The 25,019-nt window shown below is 43.1% G+C and overlaps 1 protein-coding gene across 2 annotated transcripts in view; it reads right to left on the reverse strand.

Moving 5' to 3' along the window:
• Positions 1 to 788: 788 nt before the first annotated feature.
• The window catches only part of LOC137427908 (calumenin), a 31,229-nt gene continuing 6,998 nt past the window's right edge, over positions 789 to 25,019 (reverse strand). For both annotated transcript variants that reach the window (XM_068117721.2, XM_078776593.1), the window contains exons 2-7: positions 19,711 to 19,955; positions 18,072 to 18,265; positions 16,422 to 16,594; positions 13,433 to 13,493; positions 12,027 to 12,226; positions 789 to 2,329 (exon numbers count right to left, since the gene is read on the reverse strand). In XM_068117721.2, the coding sequence (XP_067973822.1) occupies positions 2,222 to 2,329; positions 12,027 to 12,226; positions 13,433 to 13,493; positions 16,422 to 16,594; positions 18,072 to 18,265; positions 19,711 to 19,949 (975 nt within the window). In that variant the 5' untranslated portion in view covers positions 19,950 to 19,955 and the 3' untranslated portion in view covers positions 789 to 2,221. The remainder of the gene's footprint in view (positions 2,330 to 12,026; positions 12,227 to 13,432; positions 13,494 to 16,421; positions 16,595 to 18,071; positions 18,266 to 19,710; positions 19,956 to 25,019) is intronic.

The raw sequence follows: 25,019 nt of genomic DNA on the forward strand, positions 1-25,019 counted from the left end.
TGGAATGTACCTTTCAACCTTTTAGACTGCTAAGATCCCTTCGAGCTTTGAAGACCCTTTAAGATCCCCAAGATCCCTTTGACCATCAATATCCTAAAAACCACAAGACCCTAAAGACCCATCTTACCTTTAAGACCCTTTAGACAACTTGGACCCTCGATCATTCAGAGCTTTAGACCACTTGTACCTTTTAAAACCCCTTTTACATGCTTGAGAGATTAGACCCTTTTGACCCCGTAGACGACAACTACTATTTGGAACGTGGGTTTGCAGGTGTCTGCTGATACCTCAGGGAGATGGATGCCCCTGCGTTGCATAAACACAGGTCACCTGTGGGCAAGGTGTAGTACCTGTCAACCCCCCTTACCAGGGTAATGGTCTGCAGCCATGCGGTTTAAACGGCAGATGGCTCTGCCCATCTGGTGGATGAGAGTCCAGTCGACTCCAACAGCACGGGGCGGAAGAGGGTGAATTCCCCAACAGCCAGCAGAGTGACGGAGAGGAGTAGCGACCCCCCGTCTATACCACACACTTACCCGTGTGTACCAGCCATAGAAAGGCAATGCCATCATTGCCCGAGGAGACTCGAAATCATCATCATGGAACGTACCCTTTAGACCATCTCAAAGCCTTATGCGCACACCACGTGAACATCCATCTCGCAAAACACAGACTAAATTCTTTTCAGCAAGTCATGTGCAAACTCTGCACACCCAGAGGATGGGTGCTCTGCTAGCAGCATAATAAAATCACAATTATCTTAATACAAACTCATATAAGAAGGAATAAAACATTTGTAATGTTGATTTATTAAAATCCATTTCTGCTTCAAGGTCAACATCCAATTTCTGATTGGCTAAAACGAATAAAAGATTTAAATACAATGAAAGATTCTCATTTGGATTGAACCCAAAATAACTGGCAGGATTTTAAAAAAATGTGCACGTGTACAAGACTAGTACTTTTATTGATGGATGTGCAAATAACCAATGTGTGTGTGTCGGTGTGTAACTTGCACACGACATCTGCTCAAGGTGTCAACTACAACAGTGTATACAATTGCAGGTATTGTTGGCAGTGTGTATCGACTACATTTCATATTGTATTTGATTAGTTTCCCAGTGAATTACAGCATTAAAAAAAAAAATTCAGACAGTGCATGGGCCGAGAGCAGGCCATACGTCGAGGCAATTGACAGCAATGTCACTGGAGCTTTGACCAAGACTCACCCGGTAGCATGTCTGCAAGTGGACAGCATGCTGCAGGCGGAGTGTACAACTTGCATACGATTTTTAAAAAGGAAAATATAAAAATAGCCGCTGAGAACACGGTCTCCTCATCAAGTGGAATTGCTGGCGATTTACCAGAAGCTGTCAATTTCACATCGATGTTTGCCCACCATAACTATAGGAGCTTTCTGTACAGCAGGTGCCCCATCAAGTAGGGGTATGTTGGACAGTTTGGCAGAGTTGACTTTTTCATAATGAACAACCCATCTTTTTAAAAAATGAAGAAAAATTGGGAATTCAATGTTGTTAGGTTGTTGTTGTTGGGGAAAAAAAATCAAAGTTGGGAATTCAATGTATTTAAATAATTTGCTTTGAAGCCTTGTGTTTTTAAGCACAGGAAATTATGTCAATGCATTCAAATTTCACCTGGAAAAAAACTGGCATTCATGCAAGTGCGCATTCATTGTACAAGCAAACATCGCATAAATGTGTTATCCACCCACCAATAATAATCCGCGAGTCACACAAATTCCCTCGGTATGTGGCCGGCAGGGAAATCATAACAATCTTAATAATACAAAGTCTGGCTACATGGAGCCTAAGCCTGCTTTATATCTTCACTAGGTAGAGACGATGTCTTTTTTAACTTTACAAAGCATAATATCTGTTCCTCTTGGTAGAGTGCAGCCAAGCATCACATGAAAGTACGCCATCTTTTATCACTTACCAATTTACTGCTGTAGCCACCAAATTGTATCAAAAACCCGGCAAATATTGTATCAAAAGCCCAAAAATAAATCATGGTATCAATACTTTGTGTGTCAGTAACTTATCATCCTCACTTACATACATTTTCAAAATAACTTTGCGCCAACCTCATCAAATTACTGCAATGCAAAATTGCACAAAGACTTGCATAAAAGCAAGAAAAATTTACAAAGTAAGAATATACACTGGAACAGATGGTGTATGCAACATTACGCTCCATGATGTCACAACTCTGCATGAAACTTCTTTAAGTCCTCCCCAAAGTTTGTAGCTTGGCTCCCAACAAACAGTTTCCAGCTGTCCACTATCTCCTCTTTTGTCAGTTTTGAATCCTGCAAATGAGCACAACACAGATGAAAAGATGAACATGGGGTTGAAATGCTATTCTCAGAAAACATCTGCAATTTTTGTTAAAAACAACATCTCCAAAAATAAAAAATAAGTTTGGTGACAACAACAAACTTCAGTTTGCTCTGTTTACAAAGTTTGTAAACTTTGTTTGCTTTTGCTCTGTCTGTTACGCTTCTGTACACCACCATTGAGGCTTGGTTTGCAAGCCACCATCTAACACTTCCAATAGAAGAGACATAATTACTCTTTAATGGGGAAAAATACATTAACGGGGGCGGATACTTTGAGAGACCGAGGAGAGCTCTGTTCCACCTTCTGAAACCCGCAAAAGGAGATAACAAGCTACGACACACTTGTCACAAAAAATAATAATTTAAACTATTACACTGAAACAAACTATGGATTCAAAGTTCATAAATCTTTAGCCATATGTTTGCAAAACCATGGCTATTGAGGAAAGAAAGCAAATCAGAAAATTGGCTTTGCAACCTGCAATGTTGCCCTAATTGCCACTTGAATCATTCGATCATGGAAAAATCGCACACATCACATTTCCCACAGAATCTGCATAAATGTCAGCACACAACGCATCTCAATAATCCCCAAAAAAGTAAAATGGTTACCTACGCGGTTAAAGTTAGTCTAGGGATGACTATTGTTATGTGCTCCTCCACAAACCCTGGTCACGGTGTACCTCCGAGCCCCGAGAGGAGTCACGGCAGAAAGATGTGTTATTCTGTATGTCACAGATCAATGGTGAAACCACACCAATTGTTACCAACAAACAAGTATTGTATTAAGGTCACACAAGAATAACAGTACAATAACAATATTAATCAATTGTACAACCAATATATCATTCCTATGATGGTACCATCAGTTTCGTACAATATAACTCACTGTGCTCCAAGTGAGCGAAAATAACATTCCCAATGTCTCTGTCCCAGCTTCAAATCAAAGTCGATCCACGCTCCAGTGATCGTCAGAACGATGTTGTATCGAGATCAGAATCCCGCTCGGTTGACAGTCACACTGCCAACGATAGGCAAAAGTGTCCTCAAGAGGCGGCTGGGAAATCACACCTTCGGGTATGGACGTTCAACGGCTCCCAATCGGCGAACCGCAAATTCACACTCAAAATCCACGTTACACACAGACACCAGGTTAACGTCTGGATGCGTTTAAATGGTTGAAGCGAGGGGAGAAACCTGGAGCGATGCGAAATCAGGCGCGAGGTAAAATGGCCAACGGTCCATTCTCGAGACGTAACGACACTCCAATGATTCTCTACGGAATCAACCGCAAAACCTGTCACGCAGGTTTATCTGTCACAGCGATAACAACTCTGTCGCAGGAATCCCTTTCCCAGGAAACCCCAAAGTTCGCTGGTGACCTCCGTTCGCCAGCGTTTGCTCCAGACCTCCAAGCAGCTCGGCTCCTTGTCCACCTCACTCGCTCCGCCTCTTCTTCCTCTCCTTCTTCCTCTTCTTCCTCGTCCGGTTCCCGATTCGGTTTCCGGTTTCTTTTTAAAACATTAACTTTTTTTACCTTTTGAAAACAGTAATCTCTATTTCACTTAAACGATAACAATAATAGTACATGGAACCAAAAATGTTTACAGTGGATGAGAACCACAACAACGGAAGTGACGAATCCGTAACACTATACACAATTTAACATCAAATTAATTCAACATCAACGATGAGATGGTTCAAAGGGGGATGACTCCAACTCCAACTGCTTCACAGTACAATGTTCACATGGCAATGTTATTTCCAGAACACTGAAAGTACAGTACATCAGACCGGACAGTTCATTGTGACCTCATAAAAATCGCCCAATGGTTACAACCTGTTGTGAGGATAATTATCTTGTCACTTTTGCCAGAAATATCTGCGATTCAACAGCAGCAAAATTGCGAATGACCTCCAAAGAGGAATAAACTATAAGCTTTTAATAAAGAAAGTGTGGAACAGGTTTAATGCGAAAGTGGTATGAGTTGCAGTAGGCAATTGCTCAATATCCTTCTAACATAGCACTATGATCAACAACGACATACAATAAGTGACATCACAAGCGGTGGGTGAACATTGCCACTGACATCCCCAAAACCTGCCTAGACTTCAACAATGGATTGCCAGAGTGTGGTATGATTTACCATTTGTGCAATAGAATGGTTTGGTGAGGGCATCTTGATGGTACGAGGTGGCATTCAAGTTGACTGAAGTAATTTTATCATCATTTGAATGGACTAGTACACCCGCTCACTACGGGAGCGGCAGGGGGTGTCATGTTATTATTGTCAATTATTATTACTATAACTTATGTTAGATCAAGTCATTGAAAAGATCAGACCGTGCCTCACCATTCTAATTCCCAATAATAAAATTTACTTCCATGAGGGTGTCAGGGGTTTGGGGAAATTATCGCAAGTCACAAAACCCCTTGAGGAGTGGGGATATTGCTTCTTAACATCATTAATATCACGCTATTATCATGGGTGTTGTTATTACTTTTGCAATGAGAAGTGGCTTTGAAAAAACGCCATGAAAAACTCCTTGGAAGAACTCCACGTTAGCGGCAGGAAGGGTCGTGTTATTATCCCTTGTGGGATATACAGACTTCTGTAGCTCTTCGATCAGGTGCGTTCGTCGTCGTGATAAGCATTGACTGATGTACGGATTCCTCCAAATATATTTCAGTTTCGTGTTAAACAGCATTAGCGACCGTTTAAAAAGGCAATCAAACGTGTTTGTGATTTATAATATTTTTACTTCTGGTAGGGGTGCTCCAACACAAACGGCACGATAAGGTATTTTATACATGTTAACACAACATTTGGCCAAAGAGGAAAACCACCTTGGGGAGGTGGGATATTAATGGTATTAATATTGTTTTGTAATAACATTAATATTATGCTATTATCGTTAGTTTTGTTATTTGAAGCGGCATTGGAAAAACGCCACGATAAAGATAACTTAACATTGATATACACCTCAACATGCAACACCATTGACGGCAATGGCGGGGATAACCTGCTTGGGGGAGAAAGCCCCTTGGGGAGGGGAGAAAATGAATGCGCTACAACCTTCATTATGTAACCCATAGTCAATCTGTCAAGTTTAGTCGAGATTGGATAAGTAACGACGGAATGTATCGTGGTCAAAAAATCATCAGACAGACAGACACCAAACTGCATATTTTAGTATGATGATGCTATAAAATATAAATGGGGTCAGATACAGTGATGAGATCATTACACTTGCAGTTGTCCCTTTAGCCAAATAACAAGGCCCTAACTTCATGTTTGTGGATGAGAACGCTCAATGATCGTGCAATAAATTACCTAATAGTAAGCCGTAACATTGGTTGGGGAATTATGTTACTTCCTGCAGCCAAAATAATCAATGACACGTTACGTTTTGTAAATTTGTGCATTACACTCATGTAAAGTTCATAATAATGTAGGTTAACAGATAGGAAAGTAACATATGCTCATCTATTGGCACACTTTAATTCTGCAATTATTCCCCAAAATGTATTTTTTATTAGTGGTAGCCATGCCTCCATTACCAATAAATAGCCCCGAGTGGGCTGAATGTCATGTGTTGAGGTTGTAGTTCAGACTTCTGTTGATGTGTGGGAATTCCCCGCCCCCATCTCCGCCCCCCCCATTCCCCTCCCCCCCCCATCTCCGCCCCCCCCCATTCCCCTCCCCCCCCCCCCCGGGAGCCCCTCGATCCAAAATCAAAAAAATTAAGAACGAGCAATCCTTTGGACCATCGAGTAGAAGGCCTGAGTTGGCTTTCAGAGCAATTGGTTGGTAAATAAGGGACGGGTAAGGATCCGAAGTTTTAGTGGGTACGGTAATCCCCACTGGGATGTGTTTGAATTCGAAAAATACAAAATCGAAAAATCTAAGACCGAGCAATCCTGCGGACCATCGAGTAGAAGGGATGCATCGGGTTTCAGACCAATTGGTTGGGAAATAATGGATTTGTGATCCAAAGTTAAGGGGGGAGGAGGGGCTAAGCCCCATGAACCCCCCTCCCCAAAAAAAATCGAAGCTTGAGCAATTGTGCAGGCCAGAGGAGAAGGGCTGTATCAGGTTTCAGAGCAATCGGTTGGTAAATAAGGGACGAGTAGGGATCCAAAGTTTAGGGGTTAATCCCTCCTAGGAGTGAGCCCAGACGATCCAGAATCGAAAAATCGCAGCCCAAGTGATTGTGCAGGTTACGCTCTTGTATCAAAGTGTCTAGTTTCAAAACAATCAGTCAGGTGATAAGGGAGGAGTAGCAAAATAGCAAAAAGTTAATGGACGGATGGACAGACATACGGACATCACGACACATTTTATAAGTTCATCACTTCGAGAATCGAGAGGAGATGACCTAAAAGCAGTGGTATATCAATTCCCATACTTCACTGTGTCCCACTACAAGAATGGCTTTCAACATCCCCAGCCTACTTTCTGGCCATTTGCTGCAAGAAGTGTAGGCCTCAATCTATCAAAAGTGGTCTTACGTGTAACAAATGACCAAACTGTCTTCCACGGCAGGTCAACACCTTGGTATTGTCCACAGAGGTAAGCCCATTCCAGGTTGTACAGTGCTTTTTACAGTTTAAAAGGTCTTCATGAGAAGTATCATGTAGTATGGGTCGGCACTCTGTGCTGGTGCAGCTGTGCTCTTCTGGAGGCAATCAATTTGAAGGCTCTCCATATTCTGTGGCATATTTAAGCTAAATCCCAAGGTCTGTTTTTTTTTTTTTGTTTTTTTTTGTATACTGAATCGAGGCTCGTGAAAGCTAACATTTACTTCACAAACAAATCAACCAGACAAACAAAATACCCAAAAAGAGGGAGCAGAAGACAAGATGGGGAGAGAAGGGGAAGCGCACAAACACAACATCCGAGAGCAGGGACATGTGTGGAAGGGAGAGGGCCCGGGGGGAGGAGGCATGGGAAGGGGGGGGGGGGGGGAGGGAGAAGTATAAAACACAAGGACACCAAGGACGTCCTGGACAGAAGTTGGTATTTCAAAAAAGTGGATTTGGGGTGAAATTAGCGGGGGTAGAAAAGATCAAGGTTTTGGATGGGGGAAGATAAGAGATGGTGGTGAACAGCTGTTTTAAAGACTTGGAGGGTGGAGTGGGATTGAAGAGAGTGAGGGAGTTTGTTCCAGAGGCGGGAGAAAAGAGGAATGAAGGAGTGAAGGTGAGCAGAGAGTCTTGATTTTGGCAGTTTAACCATAAGAGGGTTGCAGGCAGATCTTGTGCGACCTGTAGGAATATTTGCGGGACAGAGCCCAGAGAGAGCTGGGAGGGCAAGGCCAGAGAGGAGTCGGTAGAAGACGGAATGACCACCAACCTGCCTGCGGTGAGTGAGTGAGAGGCCCTTGGAGTTAGCTTCATCGCGGGAGATTCCAATGATTCTGAATGCTTTGGTTTCAACAGCGTAAAGGCGAGCTAGGTGTGAGGCAGGAGCACCAGCCCAGAGGGGAGAGCAGTATTCCATTGAGCTGCAGATGAAAGCCTTGTATGTGGTGAGGAGCTCAGGTGTGCCAAGGAAGGACTTCGCACGACGGAGGATGCCCAGTCGGCAACTGGCTTTGGAGGCCAGATTTGAAATGTGGTTTTCCCAGGAAAGATCATGGCAGATATTGAGACCCAAAAGCTTGAGTGACAGAACTTCTTGGAGCGGATTATTCAGAAAGTGGATGGGAGGGTTGTCCAGTCAGTCTTTTCGGAGAGACATCGTAAGAGTGTGAGATTTGTCAGGATTGAAAGACATGTTCCACTTGTTTGCCCAGTCTGTGATTTTGTCAAGGTCTGCAGAGAGTGAGGAGGCTGCAGACTGCCGATCTGAAGGATGAAGAATGGAGCGACAGAGAGTAGAGTCGTCAGCAAAGAGATAGAGAGGATTTTCAAGAGAGTCAGAGAGATCATTGATGAAGACCAGAAAAAGCACAGGGCCCAGAACACTGCCTTGGGGAACTCCAGCCTGAACAGGAAGAGGAGATGAGAGAAACCCATTCAGGGCCACACGTTGACGATGACTAGAGAGGAAGTCCGCCAGCCATGCGTGGAGATTTCCATGGATACCAAAAGAGGAGAGTTTGGTGAGCAGAGCGGAGCGCCAGACCGTATCGAAGGCACGTGATATGTCAAGGGAGACTGCTCTAATTTCCTGTTTGGCATTGAGGACCTCCATCCATTGTTGAGAAAGCAGAAGCAGCATGTCCAGAGTGGAGTGTCCATGTCTGAAACCAAATTGATGATCAGAGATCAAGCCATTGGAGAAGAGGAAAGATTTCATATCTGAAGCAATGATGGATTCCATGACTTTGCTGATAATTGGGAGAAGGCTGATTGGTCTGTAGTTGCTGGGATCTGTTTTTGCACCTTTTTTGTGCAAAGCGGTGATGTTGGCAGATTTCCAAGCAGATGGAAGATGACCTTGAGCAAAGGAGAGGGTGAAGAGAACAGAGAGAGGGAGTGAAAGCGCGGAAGAACATGATTTTAGGACCCGTGGGCTGATGCCGTCAGGTCCAGTTGCAGAATCAGAGTCGAGGGTTGACAGAAACTTTTCCACCTTGTCAGGAGGAAAGGACACAGAGTCCAGGAGCAGCTGGGTACGACTGGGTATGGTGGGTACAGAGAGGGATGGGTTTGGGACACAAGATTTAGAGGCAAACACAGAGTTGAGGCATTCAGCCTTTTCACGTGCGGAGTCAGCCGTGTGGCCATTTGAGGTGAGGGAGGGGATGGAGGGGGAACAAACACCAGAAACAGATTTGACCAGACGCCACCAGGATTTGGAAGAGGGAGACAGATAAGAGAGTTCGGTCCTGAGAACGGAGAGATATTGTTTCCTGGCTCTCCTGATGGTGGACACACACTTGTTTCAGGCTTTGTGAAAGGAAATGAGATTTCCTTCTGTTGGATTTGCTTTCCAGGAGACGAAAGCAAGTTGTTTCTGGGCAATAGCCTCACCACAAGATTCCGTGTACCATGGATGGGAGGAAGGGTATGACAATTGAAGACGAGATGGGATAAATCTGTGCATGAGAGAGAGCAATTTACTTTGGAAGAATTCCCAGGATGAGTTGATGTCAGAGGCAGTAGAGATGGGAGACCAGTCCAGATGATTGATGGCTGCTTGAAGACCGTGCCAGTTGGCCTGAGTGAAATGCCAGACTCGTCGACGCTGAGGAGGCTCTCTGAGAATGGTCAGAGAGATGTCCACTTTAACAAGCACATGATCAGAAGAGCCGATTGGAGCAGAAGAAGAGCAGCAGACATTTTCAGGGAAGTTAGTCATAACCAAGTCCAGAAGAGAAGATGCTCCGTTGACTGAGATCCGGGTTGGGAAATTGACAGATTGTGTCAGTCCCAGTGAGTCACAGAAGTCCTTTGCTGAAGAGCCACGGTTGGTGAGAGGGGTACCCACCCCCAGCCAACTGGCATGGTGACAGTTGAAATCACCACATATGAGGAAGAGAGAGTTGGGTTGGGTCGATAGAAGTTGGTCCATATTATCAGATATCGAGATGTAGATGGAGTCATCACTGTTTGGTGGACGGTACAACACACATATGAACAAAAGGTGGGAGCGAAGGGGAAGCCGTAGCCAAAGGTATTCCTGGGGGTGAGGTGGAGAGAGGGCAGTGCAGGGCGAGTGAGGAAGAGAGTTTTTTTATAAAGATAGCAACCCCACCTCCAGGACGAGGCTCAGGTCTATCATACCGGAGGAGGGAGTAACCTGGGAAAGATACCAAGGAATCAGAGACATCATGAAGGAGGAAAGTTTCTGTTAAGCAGATCACGTCTGGTTTGTCAGAAGCAACCTGTATGGAGAGATCAGATAAGTTTGAGCGAAGGCCCCGGATGTTTGAGGTCCATACTGTTAAGGAAGAGGAAGGGGGAGCATCGGATACAGAACAGGGGGGGGGGGGGTGGGAGCTGTAGGGTAAGATGTGGAAGAGGAGGAAGAGGTAGGGAGAGCTGTTGAAGGTGTGTCAGAGATTACAGAATAGCTTGGAGAAAGGGAAGAATGGGGCGGACAAAAGGTTTGATGGTGATTGGGTGAGGTGCAATGAGGTGTTATTTGAGGAGGGGGAAGAGTGAGGCAGAAGGTTGAGGGAGAAGAAGGTGAAAGTTGGAAGGGGCAAGAAGCGGGGAGGACGCTTTGAGGAGGAGGGGTGAGAGGGGAGTCTCGGAGGGGAGGAGTGAGGGAGAGTCTCAGAGGGGAGGGGTGTGGGGGGAGTTTAGGAGGGAAGGGGCAGGGGGGGAGATTTGAAAGGGATGGGTGATGGGGAAGATTTGGAGGGAAGGGGTGAGATTGGATTTTGAAAAGTGTACGATTAATGGGAAACGAACATTTATTGCAAAATGAGTTTCTTGAGACATTCGAGTCAAAAATACATTTGAGGACGCTGAAGGATGGGTGGAGTTCTGGAGAGTTTAGGGAATGAATGAAAGATGCACTGTAAGAGATGGATTTTTTTTTTGGAATGAATAGATTTGGTGAGCAAGTCGAAAGCATCCTTTTATAGAAAAATAAGAAAAAGGTGTTATAGAATATGACAAAATAAAGTTCTTCAGGGGACAGATGAAACATTTTTTAACAACGTGATCACGAACAATGTGGTCGAAGAACGAACGAACAAATAAGAACGAACAAACGGATAAGAACAGAGAAGGAAAATATTTTTTGGGGTTTTTTTTTTGAGATTTTAAAACAAGGAAGTATGGGGTGAAAAGACCGTGAAAAACAGAGACCGAAAGTAATTGCAGCGCGATCGAAGAACCGCTGAGACAAAAACAAAAGCCTCAAGCCAAGGGCTGACACGGTAGCCTACTAGTACTACACTAGGCCTCAGAATACACGATACGAAAAAACCGACGATTCTGTACACATATGTATGAAAAACCAACACCGAGAAACCTATTAAAGTCACCCAAATAGGTACATACACCGAAAGAAAGATACAGATTCGACAAAAACACAATTGTGAAAAATTACTTGACTTCGAAAGCGTGCCCGCGGGGACAGCTTTGAAGAGACGTGACGACCAATCGTGACGTGACGACCAATCTGTTCCTCACATACCACAGGCATTGCATCATTAGCATAAATGCAGCCTTCATAAAATGGTGCACAACTTGGAAATATGGGCTTACATGCAATTGACTTCTGGTCCAATATGCATGTAAACAACCTAGCTAAATTTGAGCAAGGCTAAGTTTATCCTAAAAAATCTGATAACATGGTAATTTTCCTGAGCTTATTTGTGTCAAACAAATCCATAATATGTCTTTCTCAGCCAGACTTGTGTCTTAAACTTGACTACCAGCATACCTACCCAGTATACCCAGCATTAACAGAAAAGTTAGCATTTTAACCTGCTACTGTTTGCTGATCCTTGTATGTTGTGGATCTACTATAAAATGGCATTGGCAAAATGTATGAACAATTCTTTTTACACCACTACTTTATATGAAGTTGTGGTGATGCATATTTTTTCAAACCCAGGGTTCCAGAAAACAAAAATTAATGCAAGAGAAAATAAGAAGAAGAAACAAAAAACCCAGTCACAAATTAATGAATGAACTTGTATGTTAATTACTAGTCATTGCTCAGGCTGCATTTCACAATGGTAAAAATTTTGATCAAACCTTATCCTTGTCTGACTCAAAAATAAGATGCTGGGCCTCAGCATCGGCATGATCATAGTCAGATGGCAAAATCCATGCAGTCGTCTCTTCTTTGTCCATCTTCCCATCCTTGTTTTTGTCCCGAAACTCTAAAAACTGTTCACGCTCGGCTTGCACCCAGTCTGGCTCCTCAGAACTTTCATCCTGGTTGTACATATCTCCTGCAAAGTGATTAGGTAATGTCAATATTGAACGACCTGCACGAATATTTGATGAGAACACCTATGACATCAGATTGTAATAAAATTCATCAAATTCAATGAGGGGGGAATGATATAAAAGTCAGCTACAAAATGTCAATGAATAACACATCTAGAACAGCCAGATTCTATACCCAGGTTATTAGTGAGCCAGCTAGGGTTGTATATTAAATACATTTCATGTACATTGCACATTTGCTATCTCGTTTTGAATCCCTTGAGAAATTGGACAACTCAAGCATCGGTAAATGTAAAGCCATGGGTATCTTATTCCAGGTTTTGTGCTCCAATTCATTACCATACAAAAACACCAAGCTGGATTTTTCACTGTTATAACAGAAAGTAATAGGAGTTTTTGCACATTATGCAAAGTAAAGAAATGAAAGAATACAACTTATCTGGGCCATGTAAATCTTTGCCCCCTGGTCTGACTGTTTGGCAACAATTGTGACAGTCCCTGGATGAGCCAACTTCACCCATGTTATCTGGGAGGTAGAGGTAAGGTGAAAGACTAGAGTAGCTAAAATGATTTGATAGCCACCGGCACAGGATGATAACCTCGATTTGAGTTTGAGTCCAGGGTCACTGCAACAATATATGTATAATAAATAGCCCCGACTGGGCTGATGGGCATCTCTTGACGTTGAAAGCTACAGAGCGAGATTTGGTGGAATCCTGCTGGGAGCTCCCCTGATCCAAAATCGAAAAATCCAAGACAGAGCGATCCAGCAGACCAGAGCAGAAAGATTGCATCAGGTTTGAGAGCTATCGTTTGGTAAATAAGGGATGAGTCGGGATCCGAAGTTTCAGGGGGTAACTCCTTCGAGTAGGGTTACAGACAATGTAACGTGTAACAAATACAATTTGTTACCGTGCCAGTTGGCCTGAGTGTGCAGGGTGTCAAATGCAAAGAATACATGTCTCCGGATCCCACATGATCTGGAATCGAAAAATTGAAGTCTGAGTGATTGTGCGGGCCACTGTCTTGTATTCATGTCTCAAGTTTCAGAACAATCAGCCATGTGATAATGGAGTAGCAAAAATAGCAAAAAGTTAACGGCCAACCGGACGGACATCTGGACATCACGATACATTTTATAATGGAATCTCTTCGAGAATCGAGATATGACCTAAAATGGCCAGAGGTCTGAAGGTAAAAGTGCTCACCAATATATTCCTGCAGATTAATCATCCCATCTCCATCTTTGTCAATGTCTTCTAGAGTCTCCTGTGGCACAAAAACATATTCAGCCCAATAAAGACTTCACCCAAACCATTAATAGCCATATACTAATAAGGCAGCTTGGTGATCCCTGAACGTTAAGGTGGCTGTCTTAAGATCTTAGGGTCTTGAGTTTGAGTCCCTGTTTTGCCATTAAATAACACCAGGTGGGTTGACTCAGCCTGTCATCCTTCCGAGGGTGGCAAAATGAGAACATGCTTACTGGGAATAGGGGGCCATTTCAACAGTGGCACAGCCATGCTCTCAGCAATAATGCAACCAGCAGCCACAGGCTGCACACATGATAATAATAATAATAATAATAATAATAATAATAACTAACAAGTACAGATACATTCAAAGTACACTGCTCCCATGCCAAATAAATAAATATCCTCCAGCACGGCATTGCCGGGCGCCATAGAGACTGTATTGGGAGGGAGAGGTGTACAATAATTGATTAACTGCATAATTAAAATCAATAAATAGTGATCATAATATATTTTCTTAATCAATTGGCAAATAGCATACCGAAACCACCAGTGTTTCATCCGAAGCTGTAACATTTTGAAAAATAATTAAATAAGTCATTAATTAAAAAAAATTAATAATTGATTAATCAATAAATAATATATCGATTAATTGATGAATCAATAAATCAAACATATCCTTTATAGTCACATCACTTGGTCACTACCATGTCCAAATATCAGCTTCCTAGCTCAAAAGGTGCCTGAGATATTGCCCAGATGAGAAATAAAATAAATAAATGATTAATAATGAAAATAAATAAATAATAATCATAAAATAATTAAAGAATTAATCAATTGGCTAATAGAATACCTAAACCACCACCGTTTCATCCGAAACTGTAACTAAAAAGCAATTAATTGATTAATAAAAAATCAAAAAATACTGTTTTTGCCAAAGCACTTGCTTACTATTGTGCCAAAATTTCAGCTTCCTAGCTCAAAGGATGGCTGAGATATCACCCGGACAAACAAACAAACAAACAAAAACTGGAGTGAAAACTGGGTACTCCCTTTCAGCGCGCGTCATCACCGGGCCCCCTTTGGTGCCCGGCAATGACGTTATGCAGCGCCTGGAGATGGCATAGGAAAGAAGTGGTGTACAATAAGGCATTGCCTCAAACACCAGGACAACCAAATCTGCACTTCAATGAAACATTAAAAATTATGAGTTACCACCCCAAGTCTGGGAAAGGTGCCAAATACAGACGTGGCATTTAATATGGAATATTTTTTTTTTCTTGACTTGGGTTTACTTTCTGAACTTGGTATATCAATCTGGTGAGTTTCTTTTACGCTTCGGTGATTTCTTTGTTGAAAGAACCATGTCACTGATTGTCTGTCGCAGCAAGAAGTCAATAACAGGATTATATCACAGGTGGCGTGACAAAATGTACGGACAGGTACATTTGATGATTGGCTTCACAATCGGGTATATAAGGGTTGTTGCGTTCTGTATTAGTGGAAAACAACTGCTGCACGTCTACAAAAGTTATTGCCGCTTCCCCTGGAGATGGTCCGTCAACTCGACAATGCTGTTTGTCATTTAGTGGTGGCTTTACGAAATTCCGGCATGAAACAGCGTGCTATTGCTCGGCAGTATGGCATCACTCAAGGTCAGGTGTCAAAGATCCTGAAACGAAATGCTCAGAGGGGTGTCCCTACTCCAATACCGAGGTCAGGACGTCCCCGCAGAACCACAAGGAGGGATGATCGCCAGCTGCACCGGTTAGTCCGCAATGGCCGTACCAAGTCAGCTAATCGGCTTAGGGCTGATTGGCAGCAACTGACAAATGTGCCTGTATCCAGAAGGCTAGTCAACCAACGACTGGTTCAAGCAGGCTATCGTGCCAGGCATCCCCTGAGAAAGCCACGTCTGACCAGACAACACCGCCAGCGCCGATTGCAGTGGGCCAGAGAGCACCGTCAATGGCAGCCAGGACACTGGAATCACGTGATCTTCAGTAACAAGTCTAGATTTCTGGTCTATCGTCAATATGGCCGTGTCCGAGTGCGCAGACAAGTGCATGAAGCCTACAACGAAGATTGTATAGTGCCAAGAGTCCAAGCTGGAGGTGGTGGGGTGACCGTTTGGGCTGCTTTTCATGCAGGGGGCAAAACTGACCTGGTTGTTCTGAATGGAAACCTGAACCAGTTCAAGTACAGGGCCATTCTGGAAGAAACATTGCTTCCATTTGTTCATGCAGCCTTTCGAGGAAACTTTGTCTTCCAAGATGACAATGCACGGCCTCATCGTGCTCGCATGATCCAACACTTTCTTGCTGACCGTGGTGTAGAGCATATGGAGTGGCATGCCATGTCCCCGGATATGAATCCGATAGAGAACTTGTGGGCAGAATTAACGCGTCAAATCGACAACTTGGACCAGCAGCCTGCCTCTGTGCGTGAATTGCAGCAGGCTATTGTCACTGCATGGCAAGCAATTCCTGTCCAAACTTTGGCAAATCTCGTGAACAGCATGCCTCAACGTGTACGTGCTCTCCTGAATGCTCGTGGGGGTTACACGAAGTAATGAATTGTAATTTTACTGTCCGTAATCCCAGTCGTAATTTAACTTTTGTTTTTGTTAAAAAACATTTTTGGCTAACGTGCAAAATAAAGAGATACTTCTGGAAAACGCACAGAAGTTTCACAGTACTGTCCGTGAATTGAGTTCGATATCAGTTCACATCACTTTCAAGGATCAATTTATTTGCTTCGAAATGTCAAATGTGGTTTTTGTTTCTTTTAAAGGTCACATTAACAAAATCTAGAATAATTTCAACATAATTCCAATGAACTTTTGGGTCTCAGTCATCTTGAAAAGTAAGTTCACCCCCACAAAAAAATATTCCATATTAAATGCCAAGTCTGTATTAGATCTCTGCATTTAGCCTGTACACACCATCACAATGACATCCTTCATATGATCAAACTCCTCAGGATGCAGAAACGCCATGAATTCATCCTTAGTGGCAAGCATATCACCGTCAGGGTTGGCCGACCTGAAGCGCCGCTCATCACGAGCTAGCATCTGCTTGTAGTTATAGCCATTGCCATCAAAGTCGTGTGCTCCATCTAATTGTGAAAAGGGTAAAATAACTAAAATTATTATTATTATAATTATAGCATATTTGCATAACTGTTAAATATAACCACCACCGAGAACTCAAATATTAACAAATTATTCAAATGTCCTGATATGCATACTATGTTATCACTGCTTTAAAGGGTACATGTCCACCAGCAAATTCAAAAATTAAAGGCAGCATAAACTTTTTTGGGGAGGTGTTGAAATACTAATTTGAATAAGCATAATGCAAAATATATATATAAAACAACTTTCATTTGCATTTAGATTCATAAAAACAAAAACCCAAACAATCAAAGAAAATGACAAGGCACCGCCAACTGAAGGAAAAATCAAACGGATAGAAATCGAGTTCAAAGGTTTGGCCAGGAATGGCCGCAGGGTAGCTGTTAACAGAATACATATAGAGTACCACAATGTGCAGTGTGTCAGGATCTCCATTCCTCAACAGTTTTCATCAAAATGAATAAAATTGAGTTTAAACCAAATGCAGAACAAAATTTACAAGAAATTGTCAAATACACAACAAAACTTAACATGCCATCGATTATATTCAAGGTTCTTTCCTATTTAGAGTGAGGCCAGTGGCAAAAAAAATTATCTATACAAGAACAAGGCTCATGGAAAAAGCAAGGTTACGGAGGGTATCAACTGACAATAAGGCCACGTGGCAATTAATGGACACAATAAGCAAGGGAATAAAGCAACAGCAAAAGGGAGAGAGCAACCTGCATGATAGGGGGTTAGGTTAGAAAGAATGAACGCGGTAATAATGACTGTGCGTAAGGATGGGGGATGACACGAGGTGCTGGAACACCACCTGCTTGAAACCATAGAGGGAAAAGTGGGATAGCACAGCCTCTGGAAGGCAAGGAACAAAAGAGTTGGTGTGCACAATCAGCCTTGATTTTGGAAGTCTAATCTGGAGGGGTTACTGGAAGAACACGTGCATCCTGGAGGTGTTGGGATCGAAGAGGAAGCTAAACCACAGGATAGGAGAGGCGGTACAAATTAGAGGCGACGGACCTGCCCACATGCGAGAGAAAATATGCCTTGTGCTTCTACCTAATCATGAGAGATGCCACTTATTCTGAACATTTTTCAAAAACGAGGTGTTTGATACACCCTTGGGTGTGGGATGCTGGATGGATTACTGGATCAATTACTGGATGCTGGATAAATTACGGGATACTAGATAAATTACTGGATGGACACTGGATGAATAAAGGGAAGTACTGTACTAGCTAAAGCCCCACAATGCATATGTATGCCTCAACCCTCTAGACACGGGGAGCGAATCTAACCTACAAAAGTAATTAATGACACAGCTCATCTGGGAACCTACATGTCTCCGGAAAGCTTGGGAATTTTTTCATACATTAATGTAAATTGTGAAAGGTCAAATTTGAGCTCCAGCAGAATCAATTTTTTCCCTTGATCAGAAACACTTGTTTTGTAACCTACCAGTCATAAAGCCATAGGTAGCATTGTGGTACTCCTCCCACGAGATGAAATCATCATTGTTTAGGTCATGACTCTTCCACTGTCGCTCGACATCCTCATATACCCAGCGGTTCTGCGAGTGCTTGATCCAGGCTTTCAATTCTTCTTTCGTTACAAATCCATCCCCATCTGCATCAACTTTCAGTACCATCTCCCTGTGGTACAAAAGAAACAACAGTATGGATAAAGGACATCTCGATACGTTTGAAAAAAAAGGCAATAGTTGGACAAAGAATGAAAGTTCAACAAAGGGGAAAAGGACATTTGTAAATGTTGCTGGGAGGGCAACAAATAAAGCAGCTCTAATCTAACTTTAACGTGAAAACAAGATCTGGTATGTTTAAAAGCAAACGCATTGAAAAGACATTTAAATGGCATGAGATCATGATGGAGAGGACTTGAAAAACAAGCAAGGCATTCGGGAATATAAATAACCATGCAATCAAAATACAATACAACGGTGAGGAACAAAGCAGAATGCGAAAAAGGAGGGAGACGGGGTGTTTGCTGCTCTTGTGAGCACTTTTACTTCCTTGTCCCCCACACTCCATCATTTCAGGTCTATTAAATGACAATTATACAATGTCTAATCTTGATACAGTTTCATTACCTCTGCTACCGAAGGTAGACGGAGGTTATGTTTTCACCCCTGTCTGTCTGTCAACAGGATGGGTCAAAAAGTTGTGGATGGATTCAGACAAAACTTGGCGGATAGGTTGGGTATGTGACAAGGACAAAATGATTAGATTTTGGTGAAGATTCGGGTCCTAGAATTTTGAAAGTGAATCTTCACCATTGAGAGATGGGGCCAAAAATGATATATATAGCCCGATATGTCAAAAAGCTGTAGATGAGTTATGACCAAACTTGGTGGATACGTTGATTAGGTCACAAGAACAAGCCAATTCGATTTTGGTTCAGGTCAAAATCCAGATGCGGCCTATCTGTGGATACAAAACGTTAACTGTGTTCTAGTTCTTCCATGATCCTCAACTTTGCATACAAAAAAAAATTATGGTATTTCACAGTAGTGCTTCATTGAGGTGAGAATGCAAAGAATGGTATCAATATGGCATTCACAAGCCATAATCAGGTATCCTAGGATGATTAGCACAGTGTAAGGTAGACATACGGAAGAACAAGAGCTAGAAAAATAACATCCAGTTCTTCAAACGTAGAACCTACATGCTCAGAAAAAAAACCACCTTTAGAGGCCTTTTTTCCCCGCAAGCAGGGGTTGGCCTTTTTCGGGGACCGTGATTGTTGTTGTTTTTTTGATCCCCTTTTTGAAGCAATGTTTTACGGCCGGATGCCCTTACTGCCGCCAACCCTTTTTGTCGCCTTTTTACGACAAACAGGGAATTACTAGTGAACTGGTACTCAATTTGCCGACCTCGGAAGGATGACAGGCTGAGTCAACCCCCCTGGTGTTAATTCAGCGATCGACCGGGATTCGAACCCAGGATCCTAGGATCCTAAGCTGGCACCCTAGCCGCTAGCCCAACACCAGGGTTGGTGTTGGGCTAGCGGCCCAACATGCTCAGAAGATGAAGAAAAATGGAAAATACAAAAGTGCAGAAACATCAATGGTGCTACTCACCCAAGGCGTTCCTTGCTTTCTTCTGGAGACAGCTGATCAAAGTTTTGGGCTTCTTCAGTGCCCAGGAAAGCCTCATGGTCATAGTCAAAATTCCCATCATCATCATGCGGCTTGTTACTCAGTGGTTCATCAACGTGTACCCGTTTTTTCTCTGACATGGGTTTTGTTAGGGCAGGACCAGTGCACAGCACGATGCAAATGCACATGAGAGTGGTAATCCATAGGACCAGACTCTCCATCGTCAACTAAACACAAAACAGCACATCTTGAACTTTGTGTGGGACCAACACAAAACACAGAGGCTGTAAACAAAATATACCAGCCCTTTTCAATAAAACAAAATAAAGAAATAAATAAATGAACTTTTCTCAGAAAAATATATGGCAAAATCACAGGTTTGTACTATTTCTCGGGTTATCGCATGATTATCCTGTCCGTAGTCTTCATAATGACCGTTAGAGGGTATATAAAGTACTGGACGGGTTAAAAAAAAAAAAAAAAAAAAAAAAACTTTCTGCGCAAAAGTATCATTTTACAACATGTTTAAACCAAAGCCGTTTCACAAGCCTAATACACAGCACAGAACTTCAAACAAAGCTGTGATGATATTAAAACATCCTAACAAAACATGTTTGAGCACCACCTGGTAATTATCATGCATCAACACTTTTGGTCCACAGGATGGTGCAGAGGTAGCACACTTGCATTTGATCTGTCTAATCTGCGATCGATTCTCGTCCAGACGATAAACTGTCAGATTGTTGCTTCACAGGTAGAGTGTTTCATCACAAGGTGCGGCGTTTCACAGGTGGACGTTAAACTGGGCGTCTCATCCACAAGCATTAGTTGGGGGATGTTCAAGATCACATGGGGTCTTTTGTGAAGAGTCGGCAAATTATGGCCAGCACCCTGAACAAATTGCAAATTGCTGCTGAAATCAGCTTCAGTTGAACGTCAGGCCTAGCCAAACAGTTCTTGAAGAACTTTGACCAAAAACTTTCCTGGCCAGACCCCTCAATAAGGTGGGAATAATTGAGGCCATTAATTAAATAAATATCTTCTCAACAGTTTCACAAATGGATTGCACACAATGATGTTGTCATCCTAAGCATACAACACCTGAAAGGCAGCAATGATAGAGGAGTGCGTTGGCAGAGCATGCAAGCAAAGGCATCATTTACAAATGACTCAGAACTCAAATTTGGAGGTTGTCTTCGACACACAAATGATTGGATTCAATCTCATGAGATTGCAATAACTCCAGAAATAAAATCAAAGAAAACTCCCTCTTGGAAGCACTGTGCAATATGTTGTTCAGGCTGCAAAATACAACGACAATCTCCATCCTCATATATAAGCAAGGGAATAAAGCAACAGCAAAAGGGACTGCTATACATTAAAAAAAAAATTAAAAAAAATCAAGATTGATAAGATCAGAGAAAAAAAATAAAAGGTACCAGTGAAAATTTGGATACACAAGTTTTCCCCATTACAGTTTTGCTACGGATTTTGTGATGGCAGCCATGCTGGAGACAGTTTTATGGTGCTGTTGGGTGACATCCAGATTTGCTATTTTGATTTTTAACTCAACATGCAAGTGCTACAATAAACTACTGTTATCTGCAAATATATTCTTGTTCAAAATGTTTCTAATCTTTAAACCACAACAGATGATAATTGTGCAGATATTCCCAAAAATTCCACATCCTGAAATGCAAATGATCGACAGCTTTGAGAAGGAGAAGAGGAAGACATACCACTGCAACTTATAAGAGGTATCTTTCAATCTTCCTATTGTTTTTTTTACTATTCTTTATACACGTGTAGATGGAGACCAGCCTAATGTTCTTGTGAACAAATTATTTCTCATTTTGCACCATGTTAATCCTGAACATTGCCCCAGCTTCCACATCATCTATATAATAATAGCGTAAGGACTCGACTTTGTTATCCCTTTTACGCCGCACCCAGTGACCCGATGCCCACGGCACTAATGGATTTACGATCTACGAACCGCTCTCTTTGTTTATCACGTACAGCCATACTCGAAAAATCTGAATTAGCCGACGTTGGGGCCCAAAAGCATCCGATTAACTGCCGATACGACGCCATTTTACGACGCCATCGTATTGGCGTCTGCTGGGCGAAGGCGAAGCAAGGCGTCCACTGATTGGACAGTCGAAGGCGACAGCAAGCCGTCCACTGAGTGGACAATCCCAGAGTGGTGCTATGCCGATTCCTATTACGAATTCATTCATTTTTCAAAAGTATATCATAGCGTTGTCATTTAAGTAGATTGCAATAAATACGTTGTTCATATACGCACTCTTCATTCTCATCTTTCTTCCTAACTCTTACTCGGACAAGCAAATCCCCTATGCCATCCATAATGGTACACTCTATCCATACACCACATCCTCCCTTCCGTGGATGTTCCACGGGTTTCGGCTAGTCTATATAATAATAGCGTAAGGACTCAACTTTGTTATCCCTTTTACGCCGCACCCAGTGACCCGATGCCCACGGCACTAATGGATTTACGATCTACGAACCGCACTCTGTTTATCACGTACAGCCATACTCGAAAAATCTGAATTAGCCGACGTTGGGGCCCAAAAGCATCCGATTAACTGCCGATACGACGCCATCTTACGACGCCATCGTATTGGCGTCTGCTGGGCGAAGGCGAAGCAAGCCGTCCGCTGATTGGACAGGCGAAGGCGAAGCAAGCCGTCCACTGAGTGGACAATCCAGAACATGCATTTGTGCCGGTGTCGGCGATCGTTGTTCATATACGCACTCTTCATTCTCATCTTTCTTCCTAACTCTTACTCGGACAAGCAAATCCCCTATGCCATCCATAATGGTACACTCTATCCATACACCACATCCTCCCTTCCGTGGATGTTCCACGGGTTTCGGCTAGTCTTTATAATAACACGCTTGCTCATCTATATCTGTAACATTCCGTTCCACCCATTGGTTGGACAGTTTGCCTGGCTCCACACACAATTTCCACTTGGAAAAAAAACACACTGGACCTGTAGCTTATTGGCCTAATGTTGTAACCCAAATTCGGTAGGATTCTGACTGATGGGTCTGGATAAGATTTTTGAAGGAATTTATGCGATTTTCCCAAAAATTGATGAAGTCGGCTATTTTGACACACTTCCGGTCACACGATTGACATGGCCTCCACAATTTAACATCAGGACCCTGTCATAATGTTGTAACCCAAATTTGGTAACATTCTGACTGGTGGGTCTGGTGAAAAAGATATTTGAAGGATTTTACTAAGTTCGCCATTTTAACACACTTCCGGTCAGGTGACCAGAATGAGCTTTTCAAACCCCGTTACCTGTCAGGAGCAGAACCTTGCTGCCAAATTTCAACAAGATTGGCCCAGCGGTTTGGCCGGAAAAGTCGAAATAGGCGACGGACGGACTGCGCATGATAACAATACCGTATGTGGAATTCCAATTCCAGATAAGCTAAAAAAAAAAATACGGTCAACATGTTGGGACTTACTGCTATGCGGTCAAAGCATCTTTGGAGCTGGCATATTCACACTGTCCATGCCTTCCCTACAAGTTTTTCCCACATTGTAAAATGACCAAAGTGACAGTCAAAAGGATGCTGATAGGCATCTTGGGCCTTGTGAAGATAGGCCTCAGCAATTGAGGAAGCAGTCTGTTGCCTTACACACCGCCCAAATAACTATGTGTCATTCTTTAAAGCAGGGCTTAAACCCAGGTCATTTTATTTTTTCCATATATCCCATGGGATTGTGAGCTGGACAAAACCATGATGGGTGGGGAGGGGGTTTGAGGCTTGAAGTGGGTTGATCCCTTGGGTTTTAGAGGGAGAGGACAGCAAAAAATAGGACATAGTTGGGAGGGGATGTTGACGATTTGTGAGGTGGATTGAGATCGGTGGAGAGAGGGGGTTGGGGGTGTTTTGTGGTTGAGGGGGAGTGTTTGGAGTTGGGAGGGGATTAACACCCTAGGGCTAGGAGGGGGAGGGCAAGGACTTGGAGTTGGGCAGGTGGTGCGGGGTATGCATTTATGTATGCAGCAGAAACTTTACGGATTTCATTTTTCATAAATTAAAATGAGTGCATGACCTTTTTTGGGGGGAAACTTCAGCTGTAATTCAATTGTCAGGATATATGTTAATAAAACAATTTAATTTGAATCTTGATGCAACAATATTTGAAATAATGCAACAATCGCACGCTCGGAACAAGATCGCACATAGGGCGGGTGCGTACTCTGCTAGTTCCCAAAATGAATGATCATCAACTTTTATGGTTACGGACTTTCTTAGATCTACCATGACTACATGATACCAATTAATGTAAAAATAAAAAAAGTTTCACGCATACCGCAGAAATTTTCATCGAGGGTATTTTCATTATGATATTTATAAAATTGTTGTCAGGCGACCTGTCAGGTCAGGTTGTCAGGCAGGCAGGTCGAGAAGAGCGGGGTCGATATTGATCAGCATTGGGAACGCTGCGTTGGAAAAGCCCGTCTGGCGAGAGGAGTTACCGGCGCGGGGTAATTACTGGTTACGCATCAAATTGCCGTGGGTTCCTGCACGGAACCCAGCGTCCGGCACCGTTTACCTCAACGTCTACAAGGACGCGTACGGCAGGCGCCTTGGGCCTCGCACGCTTTGCGAGCCCCGAAGCCGCGATCACGAGCACCGACCTCGGTGGGCTGCCGAGGTGTCCGCGGCAGCAGCCGTTCCCGGTATGGGACGTGCACGGTGGAAGCACGTCAGGAATTCATCTCCAAAGATGGCCATCTTAGAGCTATTGTAGATGAGTTTACATCTTAGTAATGTTGTTGATTGAGCGTTGATTATTGTTGATTGATTGGGAATACATTATCCATTAATCCGGATCCTTGGTGTAGGGGTTTCCTATTGACTTGAATTGTTTGTGTCTTTCATATTGATTGTGTTGCGAAAGCGTATAAATCATATATCTTTCTGGCGGGGTGCCTCCCACGGTCCGGGGGTCACCGAGACCAGGTAGTTACCGGGAGGACCACGTAACAGAATTTACGGCACCTCCGGAAAGAATGAATGTCAGAGCACTGGCCGAGAAGGAGACCGCCAGTCAGGTAACGGTTGGGACAAGGGGTCCCACCGTAACTGTTAGGAGTCTGGAGAAGTTGAAGCACTATATACGGTGGAGCCGCCGAGCCGGGGCTCCTACACGGACTAACCGTGAACGCCACGTTCTTAAAGGCGTCCAGGTAGGGAACTTTCCTGCACGGACTAACCGTGAACTCCACATTCCT

The sequence above is a fragment of the Myxine glutinosa genome, chromosome 1 (genome assembly GCF_964187855.1).
Source record: "Myxine glutinosa chromosome 1, kmMyxGlut1.1, whole genome shotgun sequence".
NCBI lineage: Eukaryota > Metazoa > Chordata > Myxini > Myxiniformes > Myxinidae > Myxine > Myxine glutinosa.